General features: G+C 41.5%; 2 protein-coding genes and 1 long non-coding RNA gene across 4 annotated transcripts; 1 reads left to right on the forward strand and 2 right to left on the reverse strand.

Moving 5' to 3' along the window:
- Positions 1–1595: 1595 nt before the first annotated feature.
- On the reverse strand, positions 1596–11210 carry msh2 (mutS homolog 2 (E. coli)). Of its 2 annotated transcripts, none has more exons than XM_040039004.1 (16): positions 11101–11210; positions 9182–9330; positions 8809–9093; positions 8465–8611; positions 8096–8245; positions 7585–7718; positions 6907–7106; positions 6509–6618; positions 6302–6425; positions 5746–5896; positions 5543–5640; positions 4960–5211; positions 4573–4777; positions 4229–4476; positions 3936–4111; positions 1596–1889 (listed from the first exon to the last, which is right to left on the reverse strand). In XM_040039004.1, exons 1-16 carry the CDS (start codon positions 11147–11149, stop codon positions 1713–1715), a joined length of 2655 nt encoding a protein of 884 aa, XP_039894938.1. In that variant the 5' UTR covers positions 11150–11210; the 3' UTR covers positions 1596–1712. The 2 variants fall into 2 exon arrangements, with proteins under 2 accessions (XP_039894938.1, XP_039894937.1); XM_040039003.1 differs by lacking the exon at positions 11101–11210 and adding an exon at positions 10496–10751.
- A 2207-nt stretch (positions 11211–13417) lies between these two features.
- LOC120738183 lies at positions 13418–21216 on the reverse strand. Its single transcript, XR_005696912.1, has 2 exons — positions 21035–21216; positions 13418–13906 (listed from the first exon to the last, which is right to left on the reverse strand). It is a non-coding gene; the product is annotated as an uncharacterized LOC120738183 (long non-coding RNA).
- On the forward strand, positions 13618–16419 carry LOC120738182 (GTP cyclohydrolase 1-like). The gene is made up of 6 exons (XM_040039329.1): positions 13618–13897; positions 14201–14310; positions 14491–14546; positions 15268–15299; positions 15399–15483; positions 15671–16419. Exons 1-6 carry the CDS (start codon positions 13645–13647, stop codon positions 15798–15800), a joined length of 666 nt encoding a protein of 221 aa, XP_039895263.1. The 5' UTR covers positions 13618–13644; the 3' UTR covers positions 15801–16419.
- Positions 21217–23082: the final 1866 nt, after the last annotated feature.

Genomic DNA, 23082 nt, shown 5'->3' on the forward strand with positions numbered 1-23082 from the left:
GTAGTGCAGTTAAGATAAGTGAGGGTGTAGATAGTTTCTACAGAGGCTATATAAAGTGCTAGTGGTTTTATGTAGGAATATAACAAGACCACAGCCAGTTTGCTACCAGCTGAGACAAATTATTTTTGGCACAGAGATGTGTCATAGGTGAGTAGTACTCTTTGGCAGCCTGACTCGCACTGTTTGCAGTATTTGGCGAAGAGCAATTATTTCCATACCTTGAGACCAACTGCAATCAGTCCAATTTAGACTGTTTATTTGGAAACAGATCGCCTCCCACCAGGTGACCTGAAACTGGTCACCCAGAGGTGGATGGTGACCACCTTTGGTTGCCCAGTCACTGCAGCTACTTGCAATCAGTTAATGTAATGTAGACAGATTTGTCCTTGTCGCAAGGAGGTTGCCGCCTCCTAGTGTGACTGAGCCACAGTAATGAGTACTTTTTGCACCACTGTAAAGCTGGATCTGGAATTACACCAGGATTATTTTAAAGGAACAGAGGTGTATAAGACCTGTGTACCTGAACTTAAGGGACTGTCCCACATATGGAAGAGTGTACACAGTCAGTCGGGATAAGTTATGAAGTGCAAAGGAGTCCACTGTCCACAATAAGGTTGTTAAATAAGGTGAGGACTACTTTTCAGCTACTTCCTTGCCACAGCATTAGTGCTACATTTGGCAGTTTTATGCCAGATGCCCTTCCTGACCAGTGACCTTTCACTTGCTAAGTTAATAGTAAATGAAATCTCTATTTTTTATTCAGTGCCCTGATAATTGAAAAAGATCTTGGCACCACTATGACTCCCGAAGTTATGCATCCAGCCAAATTCAGCAGTTTTAAATTATTCCAACAAGAAAAAAAAAACACATTGTAATTGGAGTTAAAAAAAAAAAAAAGATTCAAAATAAAGCAGATGTGATACTGAACAAGTTTTACAATGATGTGCCAAGACTCATCAGTAGCAATCCTACAACTCTAACCTGGATAAGCAGATAAGGAAATTGACGAGTACTGTTAGTCAGCTATCATATGGTATGTATTTAGATGTGAACATTTCTGCAATGAGAGGGGTTCTCAGTGTGATTTACCACCAGAACTAACGTCATTATCCATACTGCATCGAGTCATCAGAGCTCTTTAAGCAATTAGTCTCAATTATACACAGTATTACCCGAGCTGAGCTATCTAACCTCCTGACCAACAGTAGACACACAAGTTACTGGTGTCACGGATCTGCATTAACCTCCTAAAACCCGAACTCTTCCACGGCATGCATTTTTATTTCTCTTTGATATTTGGGCATATTGGGACCCGATGAATGTAAAAACAAATAATTACCAGATTTTTTTTTTTTTTTTTTTTTGTTTCTAAGAAAAATGAGAGCCACACATGAGAATATTCGTTTAAAATTTCAACAGAACAGTAGCAGTATAATGTCCTCGTAAGTGGATATCAGGCGCTTGTAGAGTAAAATTGAGTATTGGTCTAAATAACCCAAAATGTGATGTCCACATATGTGGACGCCAGGTCCTAGGAGGTTAAGCGACAGAGCAATCTCACAAAATAACTGGGACAAGAAAGACAAACAAACGTGTCTGCAGAGTGGCAATAAATCCTTTATTGGAAAACTACAGTATAAGCACTCTAGTGTTCTCCGCTACAGTGATGAACTTTAACTTTGCAGAGCAGACAGCGGGTAGGGGTTTAAAAATCAAGCAGTTTTAACAGGAACGCAGCGTGCGAGGACCTCGCTGATGTATGGGTTATTTTTGGCAACCAGCTTCTGCTTCATTTTCCTGAGCTTTGCCTTCACTTCCTCCTCAGTCATGGTGGCAAGTGGAAGTGACTTCACCTTCTGCAGAAAGTAGTGGATCAGGTTTTCCCCCACCTGAAAAATAAGCAGGGCATGGGTGTTACAAGAAATTCAAACTCTCTCTTCTGGTTTCTGAATGGACCTCAGCTCTACTCTCTGAAACGAGGCGCTTTTGCTGCCTTTAAGTCAACTTTCTTCTGATTGGCTGCCTCTATCTGTAAGAACACAGCAACAAGTGTATTTTTTTCCCCTTCTTTATACTGCTATGCTTGTGACATTCCTTCACCGTGGAGAATAAAATACCCATCTCTTTACAGTGTGAAAATATCAAAGGAGGAAAAGGGCTCAAAGCGACAGTTCTGTTATCCTTCACTGGCAGTAATTAGTAACACTGGGAACAATCAGAGCTGTTTGTAGCAACCAGGAATCTTTTGAGGTGATGACTTTCCTAGAAAGGGATTTCTAGTTTTGAGATTCTTGCCTCAAGTTAACTTTTATGTCTAACCGCAGATTTTCAATAGAGGTTTTATTTACTATGATAAGATAACCTTTATTAATCCCGCACGTGGGAAATTTGTTGGGTTAAGGCTGCCGACCTTTGCCAGCGCAAGGACTGAGCACCTGAGCTTGCACCTTCTGAGGAAGTCTGATGTGGATCTTGACTTGTGTTGTTCATTATCCTGCTGTGGACACCATCCTGTTTTCGTCTTCAGCTTTTTAAAAGATCCAGAGCTTCTGCCACTCTAAAATCCGACTAATATTTCCCCTGTTACGGGGGAATTCAAGTTTGTGCTACTCGATCTTCCTTAGGAAAATTTCTTATCACATCTGGCTCTGCAGTGAAACGGCTGAGATACAACGGAACTGCACATGAAGTCTTGTGAGTAACTAAATTGTCAGAAATTACCATTGTTTCAGTGCCACTGAGCAATCATTTTTCTTGCAGTCAGGCAAACTAGTGCAAAAGATAATGTTAATCTATGTAGGAATCAATAGGCTGAAGTCTGATGACTTGTCCTCTGGGGGCGAAGGCCAGTATTTCAGACTCTCAGAGCCAGTAGATATCCAGGTCAAGACTTCTTTAATGCATCCAGAGAATAAGCTCAACAGAAATGGGGCAAAATGGTGGTACGGTGATTAGTCTCACAGCAAGAAGGTCATGGGTTCAACTCCACCATCTGGCCAGGGCCTTTCATTGTGGAGTTTACACGTTCTCCCCTTGTCCTCAGGGGTTCTCTCTGGGGTCTCTGGCTTCCTCCCACAGTCCAAAGACATGCAGTTAGTGGTGTGAGTGCGAATGGTTGTCTGACTCTCTGTATTAGCCCTCTAGCAGGCTCCCATTCCTTTGACAGCTTCAAGTGTATTCTTATTTATGCCCCCTGCCCTGACTTTTGGTCTCTACACTTCTTTTAATAAAAATCTGCTATTATTAGGAAGACTAGTAGTCTCCATTTGCAGCACAAATGCACATTTATGCCTCTTTACCACTAGTACCAACTGTGCTCGGCTCAACTGTGTTTTTATGGTTGTCCCATTAGGCGGCAGACCCTGTTACCAGGTACGTTTTTTTAAGCGTCTGATCGGGGGGGGGGGGGGGGGGGGGGGGGGGGGGGGGGGGCAAATTCAAAATCGCCATTTATGGTTCAGCGGGAAATCTACACCAAAAAGGAGAAAAGCGTCCCTATATCGCCTAGCACCGCATCTAAATCACAGATGCCTGCTTCTGAAAGAAGATGATTTGTAGACAAATGCATCACTTGTACCAACAATGTAGTGTTTATTAAATGATAAATGTCACTATGGACACCGTCGTTTGGTACCGGGCCGCGAGAGTTGAGGCTCAGGTGTGAAATGTATAGTTTTCAGGGTTTTTATCGGTTTTCAGCGTTATTTTGTTATCGTTTTTATTTATGTTTTCCTGGGTCTTTTCACGTGTGTTATGAATAAATCTTATTTTTTCGGTACCGGTACTAGTTTTATTTTGTTGTATTTATCCGCGACACCTTAAAGGCCGGTCCGTGAAAATATTGTCGGGCATAAACCGGTCCGTGGCGCAAAAAAGGTTGGGGACCGCTGGTCTAGATTATGGTGTTGGTATAATAGTGGAAATCTGAGCCTTACCTGCTTGTCTGTCTTTCGCCTCTTAGCCTTGGGCTCCTCCTCCTGTTCCGACTCATCTCCTGCAGGTTCTTGGAATTCCTCCAGCTCCTCCGCCTTCTCCTTCGCAGCGGCCAGCACTGACGGCGGGAAGCAAGCCAACTCGGCCACGTGGATTCCAAAACTCTGGTCACACACGCCTGAAGACAGAGACGGATCACTCTAAAGGCGCTCTGGGCTGATTATAATCGTTTGTTGAGATTAACATTTTTAAAAGAACAAAGCTGCGTTAACCCCGAGCGAAACCACGTGCTGACCTGGCTTGACTCTGTACAGCATTGTGAGCGTGTTGTGCGACGTCAGGGCTGTGACGTGCAGGTTGTGGACGGTGGGCTGCTGAGCTGCCAGCGCCGTCAGCTCGTGGAAGTGGGTGGCGAACAGGCAGAAGCAGCCGATTTTGGAGGCGATGTGCTCGCTGATGGCCCAGGCCAGACCGAAGCCGTCGTAGGTGGACGTGCCTCTGCCGAGCTCGTCGATTATGATGAGCGACTTCTCTGTGGCCGAACTGTAACAACAACAACAACACAGACGATGAGAAAACCTTCCCGTATCTGCTCATCGGTTATTTGTATAACTATTAATAAAGCTCGTCTGTTCTTACCGCAGAATGGCGGCTGTCTCTAGCATCTCGGACATAAAGGTGGAAACTCCTTTCACCTGGCTGTCTCCTGCACCCACCCTTGCCAGGATGCTGTCCATCACGCTAAGCTCCGCCTTCTCGCATGGCACAAAGCAACCAATCTGAGCCATCAATGCGATCACACCCACCTGCCGGATAAAGGTGGACTTGCCACCCATATTTGGTCCTGCAAAGGTTTGGAAAACATAATGATTTTCGAGGTACTTCCAAGACTTAATAAAAGCTGCGCTTATTACGACATAGGGCTGATTTTTACAGTGATGGGCCTCATCAATGACAGCCAGACAGCCCACATGGGAGAATTTGCCTTTAAATCCACCCTTGACTTAATCTGTGCTTATTTTTCACCTGTTATGATATAGAAGCTCTTGTCTTCCTGGACAAAGCTGATGTTATTAGGTATGAATGCAGTGTCTGCATCCATCTCCATGCAGGGATGTCTAGCCTGCAGCAGCTCCACGCGCCTGCAGCCACGGTCTAAGAGCTGGAATTGAGGCCGAACGAACGGCACAGGAGCAGACACCGATGTGACGGCAAAACTCGCCACGGCGTCCAGCTGCGCTATCACGTCGCTGAGCGTCTGGAGGGGATCCACGTAACCTGACGGTTTAAAACATTTAGAGCCTTAAATGAACCATCGCAGGGGGAAGACCGCATCATGTGCAGGCTCCAAAACGATTTTGTACTTGATAAAAGAAAGACCGCAACATCACCAGTTCCTTGACGTCTATGCAAAAATTCCAAGTGCTGTAGATTTTACTGACCTTTACAGAAAATGTGAACGAAATCAATTAAACGGTCTCACAAAGCAACTTTCATGCAATTATGACATTTCCAGTTTTCACGCAACCCGGATACAATCGTTTCCTATGCTGTTCAAATCGATGCCTTGCTGAGAAGACAGTGAGGAGCATGTGATGAGATTCCTCACCTGAGGCAATGTTGATGATCTCTTTAACGATGGCGTTCTGGGCTTCCTCATACTCCTCCCTGCTTTTGGTGTACTCCTCGTTCAGAGAGCTCAGCTTACTGCAAGCGAACATACATCGGCGTGAATCATCAGATGGCAAAAAACCCCGCAAAAAAACGAGCAGCGTTTTGTGATGCTGACATTAGAGACGCGGTGAGGCACACCTGTTGGTAAAGCGCACACCGTTCTTCTGCACATCCAGCGTGGTGAATTTCTTGTTGTTCCTCAGACTCTTTTCCTCCTTGCATGTGACTCTCAGGTAAATTCCCAGCACGGCGTTTGACTCCAGCTTCACGGTTTTACCCGCCTCCAGACCTGAAACACAAAGTTACGCCAATCTGTTTAAGCATAAAAGCCAAAGTGGAAACCTTCCTTTAGACGGCCGTCACCTGCCTTGCACAAGGATTGCTGCGGCACCAGGTTAGTTAGGACACACAGTCATTAGCCACTATATTAGGTACACCTGTTCAACACCTCATTAACATAAATATCCAGAGAACCTATTTAGGAAACTACCTGTTTTTGTTTTCTTGTAGACACACACACACACACACACACACACGTTTAAATTTCAATTAAAAGAAAAGAATTAGTATTAGGTTATTTATCACTATATTCATGTCATACTTTACAAGTTATTCCTCTAAGAACAGATTCTTTGTATATACCAATTAATAATGTCAAGGTTATTGTTTTATATTATGTATATACTGTAATCACCTAGTTCTCTGGCTGCACTGGTCAGCACGGTCTGCATGCGTTTTTCCAGCACATCCATCTTTTCTCTCAGCTCACTCAGCACCGGATCAAATGATGCCTTCACCAGGTACTCGTGGTGGTCAATCTACACGAAACAAGAAATGAGTCAAATGCACAACAGGCTGTGTGCAAACGGAGGGCAAAATACTTTGAAGCAAATGAAAAGACCTGGTTCATGTCCAGTGTGGTTTCAATCATCTCTTGGTACTTGGTGAAGTCAGTCTGCAGGTCTCCGAGAGGCGAGAGGAATACTGCATTTAGCAGAACCTTGTAGCTACCTGCAACACAAACAAAGTATTAGCCTAAATTTTAGTTAAAAATGATTTGAAGCAGACCAGATCTCAGTTTTGAATTCATCTGATTCAATACATAAAAATAGTTCCATGAAAAACAGCATCCTTTGTTTACACACAGTCAGCACGATGAAGCAACAACAATCTTTGGACTCCAAATAACAACAATTAAGAAACTGTCAAATCAGCTGTATGAAGCAAACAAGACAGCATCCCTGCAGCCTGCAAAACAGATTGTAGAGTGAGGTAAACAGTGTATAAGCTGCAGCTTACCCGTGTATCTCTCCAGAGCAGTGATAAGAGTCGGTATTTGGCTCACAGCCTGGTAGACACGATAACAGTCCTGCAGCGTTGCCGTGTGACGGTGAAACTTCTTGGCCAGTCGATGAAGATCGGGAAACCGCCTCAGCAAATCGTCCTGACAGGTCTGCCTCAGCACAGAGTCGCACACAAAGCTTTCCACCAGGTCAAGCCTGCACAAAAATATCCTCAGTAATTGTAAGTCCTGTAGACTGGCCTCCCCCAGAGCCCGGACCTCAGCGTTATCGAAGCAGTACGAAATCATCTTTGACTGAGAACTAAACAAAAGGCAGCCAACATCCCAAGAAGACCTCTGAATGTCCTCGAGGAAGCCTGGAGAAATACTCCTGAAGACTACTCAAAGAAATCACAAGAAAACTTGTCTAAAAAAGTCCCGTTCAGAATTTCCATGTATGCGGACATATCGGTAAATTTCTGCATCTGTTTCGACTTTTCCTGTCAAATTATAAAAACATGAGGGCTGATTCATAATACCATACTTCTATTCCCTTAAATGCCTCCTTGAAATGTATAATGTTTGTTAAGCTAAAGATGTTTGACTAGGAGGTCTTATCGCCTACAGACCTGGCATATTGCTAAGTTGGATTTGTTGAAGGTACAGAAACCCTCCATCCCTCATCACTGTATTACCTCTCCTCTATTTTAGTTTTGTCCATGAGGGGCTGTTTGATCCACTGGTTGACCAACCGCTGACCCTGCGGCGTACGGCACTTATTCAACAAACCGGCCAACGAGTGAGCTCCGGTGGTGTCGTCAGGTGAACCCTGAAGTATACAATTTGCATGTTAGTCGTGAATTTAACAGATGAATTACAGTGATGCACGGACAAATTGGGAATATTTTTATCACAGTCATACGTATTTGCTACATAACAGGAAAAAAAAACAGGCTCAGTCAATAAAATCAATATGTCACAGCTACTAGAACTTGAACGGGTTGCTGGTTTTCTAAATTTCTTGCTGGTCATTCCCAAATTTGTGCTTTTGATTTCTCTAAATCACATCTTTTTGTTTTTCTAGCACAACAACAACCACAGTTCCTACAGAGCCTGCAACCACAAAGAGCCAAGAAAAGAACACTTCTGTTATTCTGGTGCTTTTATCAAGGTGAAAACTTTGAGGCGTTGACACCGGTCACTTACCTGGAAGAGATTAAGAGCCCTGACGGCGGCGTTGTCCAGCCTCATGTACTGACCCAGGTCCAGAGTGGTCAGGTTGAAGGAGTTGAAGTTGGACTCATCAGAGAGCAGTTCAAGGAAACGCACCACTGCAGCCAAACATGACATTGCCACCTGAGAATGACACCACACAAGGGACGCTATGGTCAAACTTCCCACATGGTGACCTGTTCGTATGCACGGCCTTCAGCCTGAGTGTCATTTAGTCGGCAGGAGCTGTTATGACTGGGATTTTATCAATAATGCTTAGTTCTAAATGTTGTTGTAAAATAAAGAAGAGTTTTTTCAAACCACCACCTTTTGTCAAAATGTTTGTTTTTTCCTGTTGTTCACCTGTTTGTCCAGCTCAGGTAGGGTGTTGCTCGCCACGGTCTCCCCTCTCTTTGCTCTCAGCAGTCGGTTGAGATCCTGGACCATGTCCTTGCTGTTGAACTCAGCTCTCTTCCTATCAGAGACTAGCATGCCGCCACGCTGCACCACCTACACAGACATACAAAAACAACAATATACTCGCATCACAATCTCTGCTTATGCAGCCAGAGTATTAATATTCTTTTTTTTTTAAGTCAGGCCTGGTTTAAAGAGAAGAACACCCGTTTAAAGATTTCCCATTTTGCAAGACTGATGTTCATACTGATTTTTTTAACATAAGTTTAGTAATTACCGTGCCCACATACCTCACGCAGTTTCCTCCCATCAGCGTTAGCTTCCCCCTGGGCGAGGAGACACTCTTTGGGACTGATTTGGACAAGCAGGGATTCCAAGTTGGAGAATATCTCATTGTCTGGAAACTCGCACACTCCCATCGTCCTCTGGGCTGCATCCACATACCCGACCCCAACAACACGCTGCCCATCAGCTCCAGTTGCAAGCCGCACAGCTACGACACCTGCACAGCCCTCTGAGCTGCTTTCCCCACCAAAAAGGATCTCCTCAAGCTGAGTCAAGTTTCCTGGAGAGGCCTGCATTTGGACACAGTAGGTAAGATCCAGAGTTGTTTTTTAAACAAGCAGAAACCACTCTGATATGTCTCAATAGCCAGCACAGTACCTTGTACTCAATCTTCCAGTCGTGCTCCTTGCTGCTCTTGCTGTGGTTCCTGTACACCTCCACTCTGTACTGCCTCACCAACAGCAAATCTTTCACAAAGGCCTCAAAGTTCAGCTTGCTCAGGACCACACTCTCCAGCTTTCGACTCCCTGTTGACCAACAAAAACATGTCAAAATCTTTGTAATGCGCCCTTCTCATGGCACGGAGTGCTGGTGGTTTCAGTACACAAGTATCTCATGTGACCAGGTGGCATTTTTTATTTAGCAGATCATCTGCCTCCATCTCAGCCTGTCCCCAGCATCCTGCTTTGTATGTCCTCCTTCAGTATGTCCAAAAACCTCCTGTGTGGGCTTCCTCTTTCCCTTCTGCCTGGCAGTTCTAATTAAGGATCTTCTGTCTAATACATCCACTATCCCTCCTCTGTACATGTCCAAATCCTTGCCCCTCCAACTTTGTATCCAAAATGCTCAACCTGAGCTGTCCCTCTAATATAACCGTTTCTAATCTTGTCCATCCTCCCAATCACTCCCAATTAATTAAAATCTTAACATCTTCAGTTCTCCCTCTTGTCTTTTTCTCAATGCCACTGTCTCTAAACCATACATCACAACAGGTTTCACCTTCCCTTTCACTCTTGCTGCTACCCTCCTGTCAAAAATCACCCCCGAAACCCATCTCCACCTGCACCACCCTCCTGGTACTCTCTTCTTCACTTCTGTTGTGCACTATCCAGTGCTCTCCATGGTTGACTCGAGGTATTTAAACTCCATCATTTGTCCTAGTGTAAAATTTAGAGTCAGCACAAAGGTACAAGTCATGCAGGTTTTTGTGTTGTATGCTGAAAACTACCATAGAAGATAGGAACTGCAGCTAGCTATAAAGACTAAAACATCTAATATCTGGGTGAAGCAGTTTTTGTTCTCCATGTTTTTCTGTCAGTGACCTCACAGGAAATTTGTAGCTCAATGATTTATCTCCATTTAAACAAAGTGAAAAGAAGCAGTTAACAGCTTGAAAGTCCCTGAGACAATAAATGAAAACACTTAACTGTAAGAGGACCCCTCATCATTTCCCACAAAAACATACTCTGTCCAACATTTAATTAGCCATGGCAATGCTTCTGAACGTACGGGACCTGCTAGGGCTGCAGCTAATAGCAGCCACCTTAGCTACAACCTGTGAAACCCTTTCTCTGGCTACACGTTCACACCAACTAGGTTAGCTTAATAGTAAAGGCACCGAGGCACCCCTTGTCCCCTTACTTGTTTAAAAGCGCCAACTGAAGTTAGTTTAGTGCACAGCTAAGCTAGTACCTGAACCCAAATATTTGATGACCCCGTTCGTTTTGAAAACCTTCTTCGCCGCGAATATGGCGTCCTTCCCGTGAACCGTATAATATTCGTTACGGTCAAATATCCGGAATGTGGTGTCCGGCTTCTCCGGCATGGAGAAAATGAAGTTAAGAAAGCCGTGCTCGGCTGCGCTGTCCATGGACAGATTCTGTTTCGGCTGCACCGCCATCCTGGAATCTCCCGCCACCGCGCAGAACCAAACAGGAAGTTGCGTTGACGAGATGTTCCCATAGAAACAAGAACGCAACCGGGGCCACTTACTGGGAACATTTTTATTCACAAATGCAGACATTTCAAAGCTAAACCACGTATAAACAGATGGTTGAATGATCTTAAACTCTCGAGTAAGTCGCTGAAACATGTAAATGACAAGAACGCCGCTCGCTTCTTCTTCTACTTCTTCAGTAGCTCGGAACACTAATGTTATGTAAACATTTTCGAACCTGACTTAAAACTTCAGTAATCACCGGAACATAAATAATATCGACTTTCTAACTCACATTTCTCAGTAAATAACTCAAAACTGATGAAATCGTTTAAAATGTATTAAAACTAAAAGTTATTACGTCGAAATTTTGAAATGATAACCCAAATTTTCGACTTCCATCCATCCATTCTCTTCCGCTTATCCTTATCAGGGCTCGCCTGGGTGGTGCTGGGCCTAACCCAGCTAGCATAGAGCAAGAGGAAAGGCACACCCTGGACAGGTCGCCAATCTATCACTGGGCTAACACATGCACACCTATGTGCAATTTAGAAACACCAATTAACATAATATATATACTCATATAATTATAATTAACCTCTTATGGATCAGAGTTGCCAGAATTTCATCAAACAAACTCAACATGAAGTTAATAGATCAGTAGATGCTTTTCAGTTACTGGAAACAAATTTCAGAGGGACCCACAAATAAGAAGCAGCCAAAAGTGGCTGCAGTGAAGGCTTAGCTGAGCTTCTCAGGGGAGAAACCGCTTCATGACCACATCCATGGGTTCTATACTTCAGGCAGTCATTTAAGGCAAAGGACTTCTTCCAAGAATATGAAGCAATCCTTTCATTTAAACTTATCGTAGTTTGTCCTACTGATTTAGAGTATCTGATGCTTCTTTCAGCTGCTACCTTACAAGGGGTCAACACAGCTGATAGCGCTGCACAGTTGATTTAGTAGATTTGTATGGATTTTGGTCTTGAACCAGGAAACTGTCTGATGCTAGGCAAATGTGTAAATCACGACATTATGGAGCCCTGTGTAAACCCAGAAACAGTTAATTCAATTAAAACAAGACCAAAAAATAACCCCATTGAATTAAAACCTTATCGACCTAACAGCAGATGCTCTCTATACTTAGACCCTGAAGTGTAGACTGAACTTACTGACCTTTCTAGCGTGAACTTAACTGGAACTAACACTTTTAAACTTATCTAAAATAATTTTAGAAGTTAAAGAAAGTTATACTTATGTTTTTGACTTTTGAACCCTGTATAAATTGAATACACATCTACCAAACAAAAAATGAAATCTATGGATATCTGAGTGTTTGCATGCCAATATTATTATCTAGTAGCTGCAGTGAATGAGTTTTGTGTAATGACTGCAGCTGAGACAAAACAGTAAGTAGAAACAAGCAACACCTTTTCTTAAAACGATAAAAGCCCATCTGGATGGATGGCTACATCGCTTTAATGCTTTATATATCAAGTGGTGCCTTCACACATGTACAAGTTACCCATGGCATGTGCCCTTTTAGACAATCACAGAGGCATAACAAGCCAGATGCTCTTTAGCCTGAAGCATGTGTATTTCTGTGAAAAATGTCTAAATGTGATTCATCAGATAAAATAAGTTTTCTACTTTTCCTCAGTCCGTTGGAAATGGGCTTGACAAACCAGAAATATTTGTGAATTATATATTAATTCCTTGCGTAACTTGCTTTAGGGAACATGGCAGCAAATTTTTTTCTGTGATATGTGCTGTTGATGAGTAAATACCTAATGCTTACCTAATGTGTCGCTTGTGTTTCTTGCTGTCATATTGCTTATAGTGAACAGAACAATTCAGTGATAAAATAAACCAATTTGCACGGGTGATTGTTTCATTCTCTCTGTCTCACACCCAAAATATACAAACTTATCACAATCTGCACACTGACCTAAAGTGACCTTTGACCTACAGCAAGAAAAAGTAAATAAATGTAATAACTGTTATCTGATGATTATCTTACATGTCTTAATTTTATGCCTTTTAGTTTTTAAATTCTTACTGTTTTTAACTTTTATTGTTTTTATTTATTGCTTTTATTTATTCATTCTTTTTTTTTTTTTTTTTTTAGTTCAAATAGCTGTACAGCACTTTGGTTGAAAGCGCTTTATAAATAAAGTTACTATTATTCTTATTATGATTAAAATACTATATCACCATGCAAACAACATTTATTACTTATCAGATCCCACAAGGCTTGTTTGTATTAAATCATTTTATTCATGAAAATAATATTACAAAATTAATGTCAAACCATCCACATTTTTCATAATTAAGACATAGAGTTAAACAGACTGGTTGTAAGTATCTTTAATGCAGATATGTACCTTTGAAGCCCTCTGACATTTTGGGCTGTGTATTCCCAGCAGAAAAAAAAAACAAAAACATAACAACAACATGCTTTTGATTGTGGCTTATCAAGACAGTTCACGTGATTACACAGCAATTTGATTTCCATAAACTTAAAAAAAAAAAAAAGCATGTGAAGTCATGAGCCTCACGAGCTTTCTAAGATTTTTTGTATCAGAGCAACATAACTGGAACAAATCAACTCAGATGATTTAAAAAGGAGGTTAACAAGGTCTCAAGTGACATAAGATAAGGTTTCTTTCTCTTTTTTCTTTTTTTTCTTCTTTGCAGGGGGCGGGGTTGGTCAGTGTTTAACCCCTCTGACGATGCTTCCTTTTTTGACGTACGCACGACTCCGACCAATAGGAGCCTGATGCGCATCCCAGGCAGGCCCCATAAACAGGATAACTACCGAATAGGCCAGCCAGACCCGCAGGGCAACGGAACTTCATCCTTGTTTATTTGTCGGTCCTGAGCAGAGTCCAAGCGCGCCTTAACCATGAGCACAAAAGTCGGCGACATCGTGGAGGAGTTCCACACAGACAACAAGATGTCAACCGTCAACAACCACCACGAGACATCCCGCAAAGAGTTGGAGGACGCGTCTCGGTTACCGGCGCTGGAGACCGCCTACACCGACATCCTCAGGCATCTTGGGGAGGACACCGACCGGGAGGGACTGTTGCGCACCCCGTTGCGCGCAGCCAAAGCCATCCAGTTCCTCACCAAGGGCTACCATGAGACCATCGATGGTGAGTCACCTGGGAAAAAGTTGAGAGAGGATGAGAGAGTGAGTTAGCAAAATGACTTAACTCAGTATTCAGCATCTTTTTACTTATGAACGTTTGGTTGGTCAAATCATGATATTTTAAATCTTCACAGACGTTAAAATTAAAAGATCAAGGCACAAAATAACGGGTAGATCAAGTATTATTAGTATTAAGCATTATTATTATGATTCCAGGATATTGAAAAGATTTCAGATGAATGTTTCCTTAACTGAAGTAAAGATAATGGAATAATTTAAATGCATATGTTTGCTTTTGTATCACCAGACATCTTAAACAATGCCATATTTGATGAAGACCACGATGAGATGGTGATTGTGAAAGACATAGACATGTTTTCACTATGTGAACACCACATGGTGCCCTTTTTTGGCAAGGTAGGTCTATGTGATTGAAAGAAATGTTACATTTTAAAAAAAAGAAAGAGTGAGACAAGAAAAAAAGCTTTCTTACTCATTAAGCATTGTTCAGTGAATTAATTTCAGCATTCAACCGCTAATACTGACCTCCTGTATTTCTCTGATTATGTGCTCTCACTGGCTGTCGTCCCTCTCCAGGTTCACATCGGGTATATTCCCAACAAAAAAGTGGTGGGACTGAGCAAGCTGGCAAGGTAACAGAGTACGCACCCACACACACACACACATTCACTGTACCCTCCAGCTGCCACTGTGTCTGTATGTTTCTCGTGTTAGTGTCAGCTGACTGTGTTCTTCTGTTATTCCAGTGCATTGACCTGGAGGCTTAGAGCCTAAACACACTGGCTATCATCTAGGCCTCTCATCAGACACAAGTCTAAACTCTGCTCGCTCTCGAGCCATGAGAAAATCCTTTTGGACCTGTGGGAATCCCAGACTATTATCACAGCCTCTCTGCTTGTCTCCTTCTCCTCCTGTCCTAAAATATCTCTTTAAATCTGAATATAGTGATGCAGAGTTACAGTAGCTGCAGATGAACTTGAGACAGTCTCACTAACGTTGAACTGTGAATGACAAATTCACAGAATGTGACTGATTCACAAATGACAAGTTATACAGTCTGCTGGCTGGAGAAGAGGCCAGTAGTCAGGGACTGATGCCAGACTGTGTTTATTAATAATAATAATAAATAATAATGGATTGGATTTATATAGCGCTTTTCAAGGGACCCAAAGCGCTTTACAATACCACTATTCATTCACTCTCACATTCACACACTGGTGGAGGCAAGCTACAGTTGTAGCCACAGCTGCCCTGGGGCAGACTGACAGAAGCGAGGCTGCCATATCGCGCCATTAAAAACTGAATCATTATTAATGAATCTCCTTGGCTTTGCTTGTGTTCTGATTTCTGCAGGATTGTGGAGATCTTCAGCCGTAGGCTTCAAGGTAAGCAACCGGCAAATGTGTGCACGCAGTAACAGCATGAAACTGGCATCGTCTAGTGTACCGTATAAGCTGAATTTCTTTGTTTTGTTTTGGTTTCAGTTCAAGAGCGACTGACTAAGCAGATCGCCGTTGGGATATCTGAGGCTCTGCAGCCAAAAGGTGTAGCTGTGGTTATTGAAGCGGCGTAAGTACAAACATACACACACTACCTACCTTCAACATTATTATCTGTACAGCTTAAAGCTGCTGTTATATTGCACAGATATTCATATAGCATTATATGACACAAAATACTGGCCTTAAGCAGAGCTTAGGAGCCAGTAAGCTCAGGAGCTGCAGAGGTTTGATAAGCGCACTTGTGTGTTTTGCAGGCACATGTGTATGGTGATGCGTGGTGTCCAGAAGATGAACAGCCGCACAGTGACAAGCGCCATGCTGGGAGTCTACCTCGAGGACCCCAAAACCCGGGAGGAGTTCCTGTATCTTTCACGGCGCACTTAACAGACATTACGTGCCATCCACTCCTGAGCCACTGTCTATAGTTGCACGTGGAAAGCTCTAGAGTTCCAGGGGATCTGCATCTGACTGCTGCAGATCCAAGACCTTCACCTATCAATCTAACCTCAATACACTGAAACCGTGAAGATTTCAGTCTTACTGCTGATCATCTATTGTTGGAATCACTGTGAACACAACATACTTACTTTGATGGTGCCTTTAGAAGATATTGTACAGTCTTGATTGGCAGTATAGTATATTATTATTGCCAAGTATACAACTTCAGTGCAATATTGTACTTAAGATTTAAAAATTTTTTCTGATGGGACATTCACAGGTGCTCTTGCAAAGTTATTGCATTTGTTATTCACTGGTTTTGCTAATTTAACAAAACTTGTGTCCTTTATAAATACATTTATAAAGTCTTTTATGCATTATGTGGTATTTTAGGATGCATATTCAACGGTTATGGCTGTAAAATGATTCAAATGAGTAGAGCTGATAGAAGTACTGAGTAGATGTTTGTTTGATCAGTGGCCACTGTGACAAGTCAAAAGCAGCATTCTGAAAGTTTTCAGTCCAATTTTGTTCATGTTGAAAATAAATAAAACCTCAAGGGCAACTACTGTTGTGTGTTTGAACTATTCTATTGACATTATATAAGATTGTAAGTATGTAGAGCGTTCATACTGTGGAACAAATAAGATATGATATGAAATAAGACCCACAATTCACAAGACCTTTCAAGAATCTTCAGAAGCAAACACCCAACACACTAGACAAATGGGAAAAATGAAGCCAAATGAGTTATATCTCTCTGCTCTTTGTTGACTACAGCTCAGCAACAACGCTATCATTCCAAATAAGGTGGTGGTCAAACTACATATGTCACTGGATATTAGATTTTGTTAACAACCGCCTAACAACAGCCTGTCAGGCCAGGCAAGCACACATCCTCCACTCTCACTCTAAGTACTCAAGTCCTCTAAAGCTCTCTGTTGAGACCTTCTCTGTGCTCTGTTCACACAACTGTGAACTCATGTAAAACTTAGACTATTGTTTGACACTGATTGGACTAATAACTTTATTTTGATTTAGTCTTGCTTTTTTTAAGTGCAGAGCAAGTTTTTTGTTTCAATTTAGTTTTCATTGTTTGAAAATGTTAACTTTTAGTTTGGAGGGTGCATGTCAGAAATAGAATTTATTAAAATATTGCTTTTTAAAAAAAATAAAAACACGCCTTTTTTAAAGCAGTTGTCTCACAGTTTTGTAGATATCCAGATTGTCAATAAACATATCCCTCAAAACTTCATCAGGGAAATTGTGGTAAAATTTTACCAAACTAACAAATACTAAAACTTCCTCTACATTTTTTTTTTTTACTATATTTTATTTTTCCAAGTTCACAAAACTGTTTCAGTTATTTTAATTATTTTCAAGGGTCTAGTTTTCCTGCAGATATTTTTATATACAGTCATATTCACCCAAAAAGCTACAAGCTATGCAACATGCTTGTGGAGTGTAAGGAAAACTAAAAGACCTAAAAGAAAATAGCAGTGTAGTACAGATAGAGAAACTCCTACTAAATGGGTAAAACTTTTGGAAGACAGTTTTATAAGTCATATAAGAAACCTGTGGATCAGAAGGAGTTGCACCAGCTAACAGATGTATACTCAAATATTCTTAGACTCGGACCACAGGGGGCAAAGCGCACCTCTAACGGGGCTACTTGGAGCAGATGGGACAAACAAAAAAATTTCTGTAGAACTAAAAGAGGTAACTAAGAAGTGGCGCACAGCTAGCTTTAGCACAGGCTCTCACTCGGAAAACTACAGAAACAAAACGAAACCTGGTGAGGAGATTCTGTGCTCACAATCTACACCATCCCAGTGCACAGAGTTGTTAATCCATGTTACTTTTTATTGTAGGTTTGCCATCTCTAAGCTACCACTGCTAACACCAACACTACTTTATGCTGGGGAAATAAATCTCAGGGACAAAATAGAAGCTAGTACTTATTTACAGTGGCGCGCGTCTAGAAAATTTTTGTTGGGGGGGCCAGGTAGGGGCACAGATTTGAAGAAGGGTGGCAGATGTAATTGGCAGATAATGTTTAAAAGAAAATTCTACCAACCGTTAACCATAATTCAATAACCCTATAAACCTAACAACCGAATGCACTTTTAACTCTTATTAGAATGAGATTTTAACCACTACGGTGCAAAATTTTTAGATACTGCGTTGATAAAGTACAAGAGATACAATCAGTCAGTGTTTATTCAGCAGTCAAGGACAGCAATATTTGCATAGTATTTTTACTGACATGTTGTGCACATATGTTTTGGGCAAAAACATTTTTGAATATTAAAATACGAACATTTGTAACAAACAATTGACAAATTAGCCAGTGCCAATGTAAAACTTTATGTCCCTGTTAAAAAAAGAAGATAATCTTCTTACAAACTGGTGTTTGATTTTGAAACAGGAAAAAAGTGGGGAAACAACTGAAAAGACTAACATTTGAATAAAACCTGAAAGCAAGTAAATACTTTATATGCTGCCTTATGGTAAACTTTGGTAATATTGATGTATAAAGAACAACACTGGCTGATGATGAAATACAGCCAGCTGGCATGGTGACACTGCCAGTATTAACCTGCAGGACTGAACTGGGACACAAAATCGGGCATTTTGACTAGAGACCGGCCCACCAGGTATTAAATAATAATAATAATAATAATACATTTTATTTAAATAGCGCCTTTCAAAGCACCCAAGGACACTGTACAACAGATAAAAAACTGGAAATATACACAATGATAAAAATAGAGATAAAAGTTAAAACATACAGAAATTTAAGAATAGGCAATTTTAAACAGATGAGTTTTAAGGGTGGACTTAAAAAGAGAGAATGAGCTAATATTTCTGAGGTCCGGGGGTAGGGAATTCCAAAGTCGAGGGGCAGTGCAACTAAAGGCCCTCCCTCCCATTGTGATCAGACGAGCAGAGGGAACAGAGAGAGAAAGAGAAGATGAAGATCTGAGGCAGCGGGATGGGAGCTTCATCTGTAATAAGTCAGAGAGGTACGGTGGAGAGAGAGAATGAATAGCCTTGAATGTATACAGAATTATTTTAAAATGGATGCGAAATTTGACCGGGAGCCAGTGAAGTTGCTTCAGGATTGGGGAGATGTGGTGGGTAGAAGAAGTCCTAGTAATAATACGGGCAGCAGAGTTCTGGACACGTTGGAGCTTGTTGATAGATTTTTGTGTGAGGCCAAATAATAATGAGTTGCAGTAGTCAATCCTAGAAATAACAAGATTATGGATGAGAATGGCAGTGGCGTGAGGTGTGAGGAAGGGGCGGAGGCGATTAATGTTACGGAGTTGGAAATATGCTGCACGTGTAATATTATTGATATGAGAGTTAAAGGATAATGTGCCATAAAGACTTTAACTGAAAACAAACCCTGTTGTGACAGTGATGTACAGTCTTGTTGGTATATGTATGATTTCTATACATTTTACGTCAGATAAAAACTTTGGTTGTAAGATTTAGATAATTATTTAATAAAAGCTAGATATTTGAAATGAGAATAAGAAAGAAAAGTATTTCTTTGTGCCCCCCCTCTCCCTGTTAATGCCCTACCTGCCCCCCTGGCAAAACTTTGCTAGACCCGCCCCTGCACAGTTACCAGCTGTCAGCTGCTTAGAAAAGGATCCTGGTGTTATTTGTCTCTCAGAAACAGTTCATAACTTCCCTTCAACTCATTCACGTGAACTAAAAGGTAAACCCGTTTCTCCGTCACCTGTTCAGCTCTGATGATTCAGTAAGGACATCTGCTGGTTTCATCCTCATGTTTCCCTCTCACCACATATCCAAACCGACATCATGACCAGCAGCTTTACAGCTGTGGCTCCAGCAAACATCAGCTGATATTAGAAATTAATATTAAATAAATTCTAACAACAGCTGATCAAGCTTAAACGTGCTGTTGTTGTTTAGCGCGACATCTGCTGGTTTCCTCTTTCTGGCGCAAAGTGGGCGATAAACAAACAAGAGAGAAAAGCCGATCAGCTGATCATTGATCAGTTTCATGATTGAAGGAGCAACAGGAGAGGCAGGGGGAGAGAATGAGAGAAGAAGAGGCAGCTGTGCAGCGTAATGACAGAATAAATCCAGCTTTGTGTCTTTTTTTCATTATAGCGAAAGTACGGGACAAACTGAGTCTCTTCTCAGCTCAATACCAAACGTGTAATATTTTCTCTGAATGAGGGACCATTCCATTTTTTTTAAGGAGCCGTTGGCAACTCTACTAACTAACCTTATGAATAAAATAAAGTTCACTATCAGTAACATCATAGCAACCGAACAGCTGTACTGTATAAAAACTCCATCAAGCTGGCTAGAACGCAGTACGAGTTATTGTAACTGACGGTAAAAAGTCAGCACAACGAAAATAAACTCCACCTAAACTTGGTTTATATCTGACCCAGATAGACTGCAGGTCATAACTTTTTTACACATCGACCTGCATCTGGCCAATCCACCACCTCTCATTGTTCATGCCATTACAAAAAAAATAAAAAATAAGTCACCGGGCATATGCCCGGTATGCCCGATGGCCAGTCCAGCTATGTTAACCTGCAACCAAACCTGCAGCTCCATACAGCAATGTTACGACTTAGATTATATCTTATAACTCATAACTCTTATGTTAGCTGCCCTCAGTAGCCTACTGTCTGATATATTCCATGGCTGCAATAATTCTTTAAGTGTTATTTTTTCCTTGGTATTCTAATTTCACCGAAGTTTACTAAACTCAAACTTAATATTACTTACCGGGACATTTATTCTGTCCTCATTTTCTTTCACCGAAAAATTGTTTCCTGCAGTGCTGTGTTTCGTGCTTGGCTCTCCTACCTTTGCTAACATGATGCACATAGCGCAGAAGCCGATGCTGCATTCACTTACACTCGGATATCTGAGCTTCACCGTGAAAACATAATCGTACATTTGATATTTGATTGAATTTTATTGTTTTGCCTTTGGGGTGGAACCTGGGGTGGCCAGTCTGCCCTCCCAGGCCACCCCGCTGGACACACCACTGCTTATTTAGTCTTAACAATAGCCTTGACCCTGTTTCTGCACCAACACAGGTCTAAACACTAGAGAAAGAAAAGTAAAGTTTTTAGTGCCCAGAAATCTGTCTATAAGAAGAAGTACGCAAGACTCACCGGTGACTGCAGCCTTCAGGAGCCCAGGTCGTGTCCCATGCTTCCAGCTGCTCGCCCATGTTAAATAGGCAGCTTCAGGATCGATAGTGCCTGCGTCACCAATAGGAAAGGGGTGCGTAATTATGCACAAGGTAGAACACTGGCTGCTTCATTAATATGTAGAGAGGATTGATCAGGGCTTATATCGGTTTTTTGGGGGGGCGGGGTTTTAACCTTAGATAGGTGGCTTGTCAGAATTTGACCCTGTTGCTAAGCTAAAGCTAAGCTAAAGCTAAAGCTGAATATAAAGTCGGCACATTTATTGTATTTTTTATCAATATTATTATAGATGGGTGTTAATTATCATGGCCTATGTCATCATTAGTAGTTAAAGTCAGTTTTTTATTAGCATGAAAGAATATTGCCAGGATAACATAGGCGGCCTTAAGGTTGGTATATATTAAATGCAGTATTTGCAGCACATACCATATTTATTTGCATGTTCCCAAGTAAAGTAATGGCAATAAGTAGCCTAGAAACACTGAAAATATTTTTAGTTGTGCTATAAGTTGCCAAAGTTAAATAAATTCTCATCTAGTATAAACCTATTTTCTTATTAATATATGAATGAGAGATATTTGTGAGCAACTCAGCTGATTTGGACTTATAAACGCTCTTCAGTTATTACTGTGTTATGAAGCTTTTTCCCTTTCTTAAATACACAGTAGCACCTGTGGAAGAGAGTTCATTACCCATGGTCTTACAGTCTGCCTCAAACTCATAGCTCATAGGCTTGTCTGTGATCATTGTCATTCCCCAGGCCGGTTCCTGATGTAGTTTAAAGCAGGCTTTTTGGCTTTGATTGTATTGTATAGACTCTAAACTTGGGCCTGTTTATAGGTGTATGACTGATATATATTATATTAAAGTATAGTTTTAAATAGGAGTTTAACAGGTTTCTGACTGCGGATCCTAGTTCATAATCTCTGTTTTGTGGACGCCGTGTGTACTAGTGTAAGCGAATCGGTGCACATAAGTGACTTTGTGATTGTGCTACTCTCCCTGAGACAGTAAAGTGAAGTGAACCAGATGTCCTCGGTTCTGCTCTGACGGTGACCCAATGACTGATGCTCTGCCACTACAGCCATGCTGCTAAAGTCCCTAACAGTTGGTATGTTTCCATATTCTCTCTTGTTTTCTCTTTGAATGTCAACATATGATAAATGATAACGAGCCACATCCAGCAAGGCCTCGAACACAATAAAACGAGGGAAATCTTCTCTTTTTAAAGTGTAATTGGCAGTTCCAGTTTGTTCATATATTTAAAAAATATGTGAATGGACAGGACACTGTTTTTTCATTTTGCAGTAGTAAATAGCATGTGCTGTATGTGGGTCCTTTGTGTAGTGGTTAATGGATTCATCTTACACATGAAAGCTCCCTGGTTTGAGAGTAGGATTGGATACAAATCCACCCTCAGGGCGTCACAAGCCCAGATAAATGGGAACGTTGTGCCAGGAGGAGCAGCAGTCTTGCTCATTCACATATTCTCCTTTTTAGCGGTTGTTTTGTCTGGTAATCACCTCTGGGTTAAAATACGAATGCATCCAGACTTTTTAAAGCTAGAGCCACTTTATGTCTCAGTATGGAGACACAAAGTGGCACACCAAATCACCCAGGTACGAGTATGCGACTTATTTAACTTAATCTTATGAATATATACATTTAGCCTGGGTTTAGTTAAACGAATAACATGGATTTGTTAGAACATTTCCCCTGTCCAGAATGATATAACTGTCTCTTGATAATGTTTTTTGTATTTTAAAGCTCTGCTAAACATAGCTATGAACAGCTGACTCATTTACATCAGTCATATCTGAGAGTTACCTGCTGTAGATTACCCAGAAACTAAGGCCGTTTGTATCTTGTTGACCGGCAGTATAAATTAATAAGGACACGTTAAAAAAAATGTGCACATGTTGCTAAAGGCCTGGGGGAGAGCGAGCCCTTTAAATATCAACTGATGAGCTTGTGAACTCTAACCTCTTTTTCGGAAAGCAGTTGAGGGG

This window comes from Simochromis diagramma, unplaced genomic scaffold, assembly GCF_900408965.1.
Source record: "Simochromis diagramma unplaced genomic scaffold, fSimDia1.1 OVJJ01000402.1, whole genome shotgun sequence".
Classification (NCBI taxonomy): domain Eukaryota; kingdom Metazoa; phylum Chordata; class Actinopteri; order Cichliformes; family Cichlidae; genus Simochromis; species Simochromis diagramma.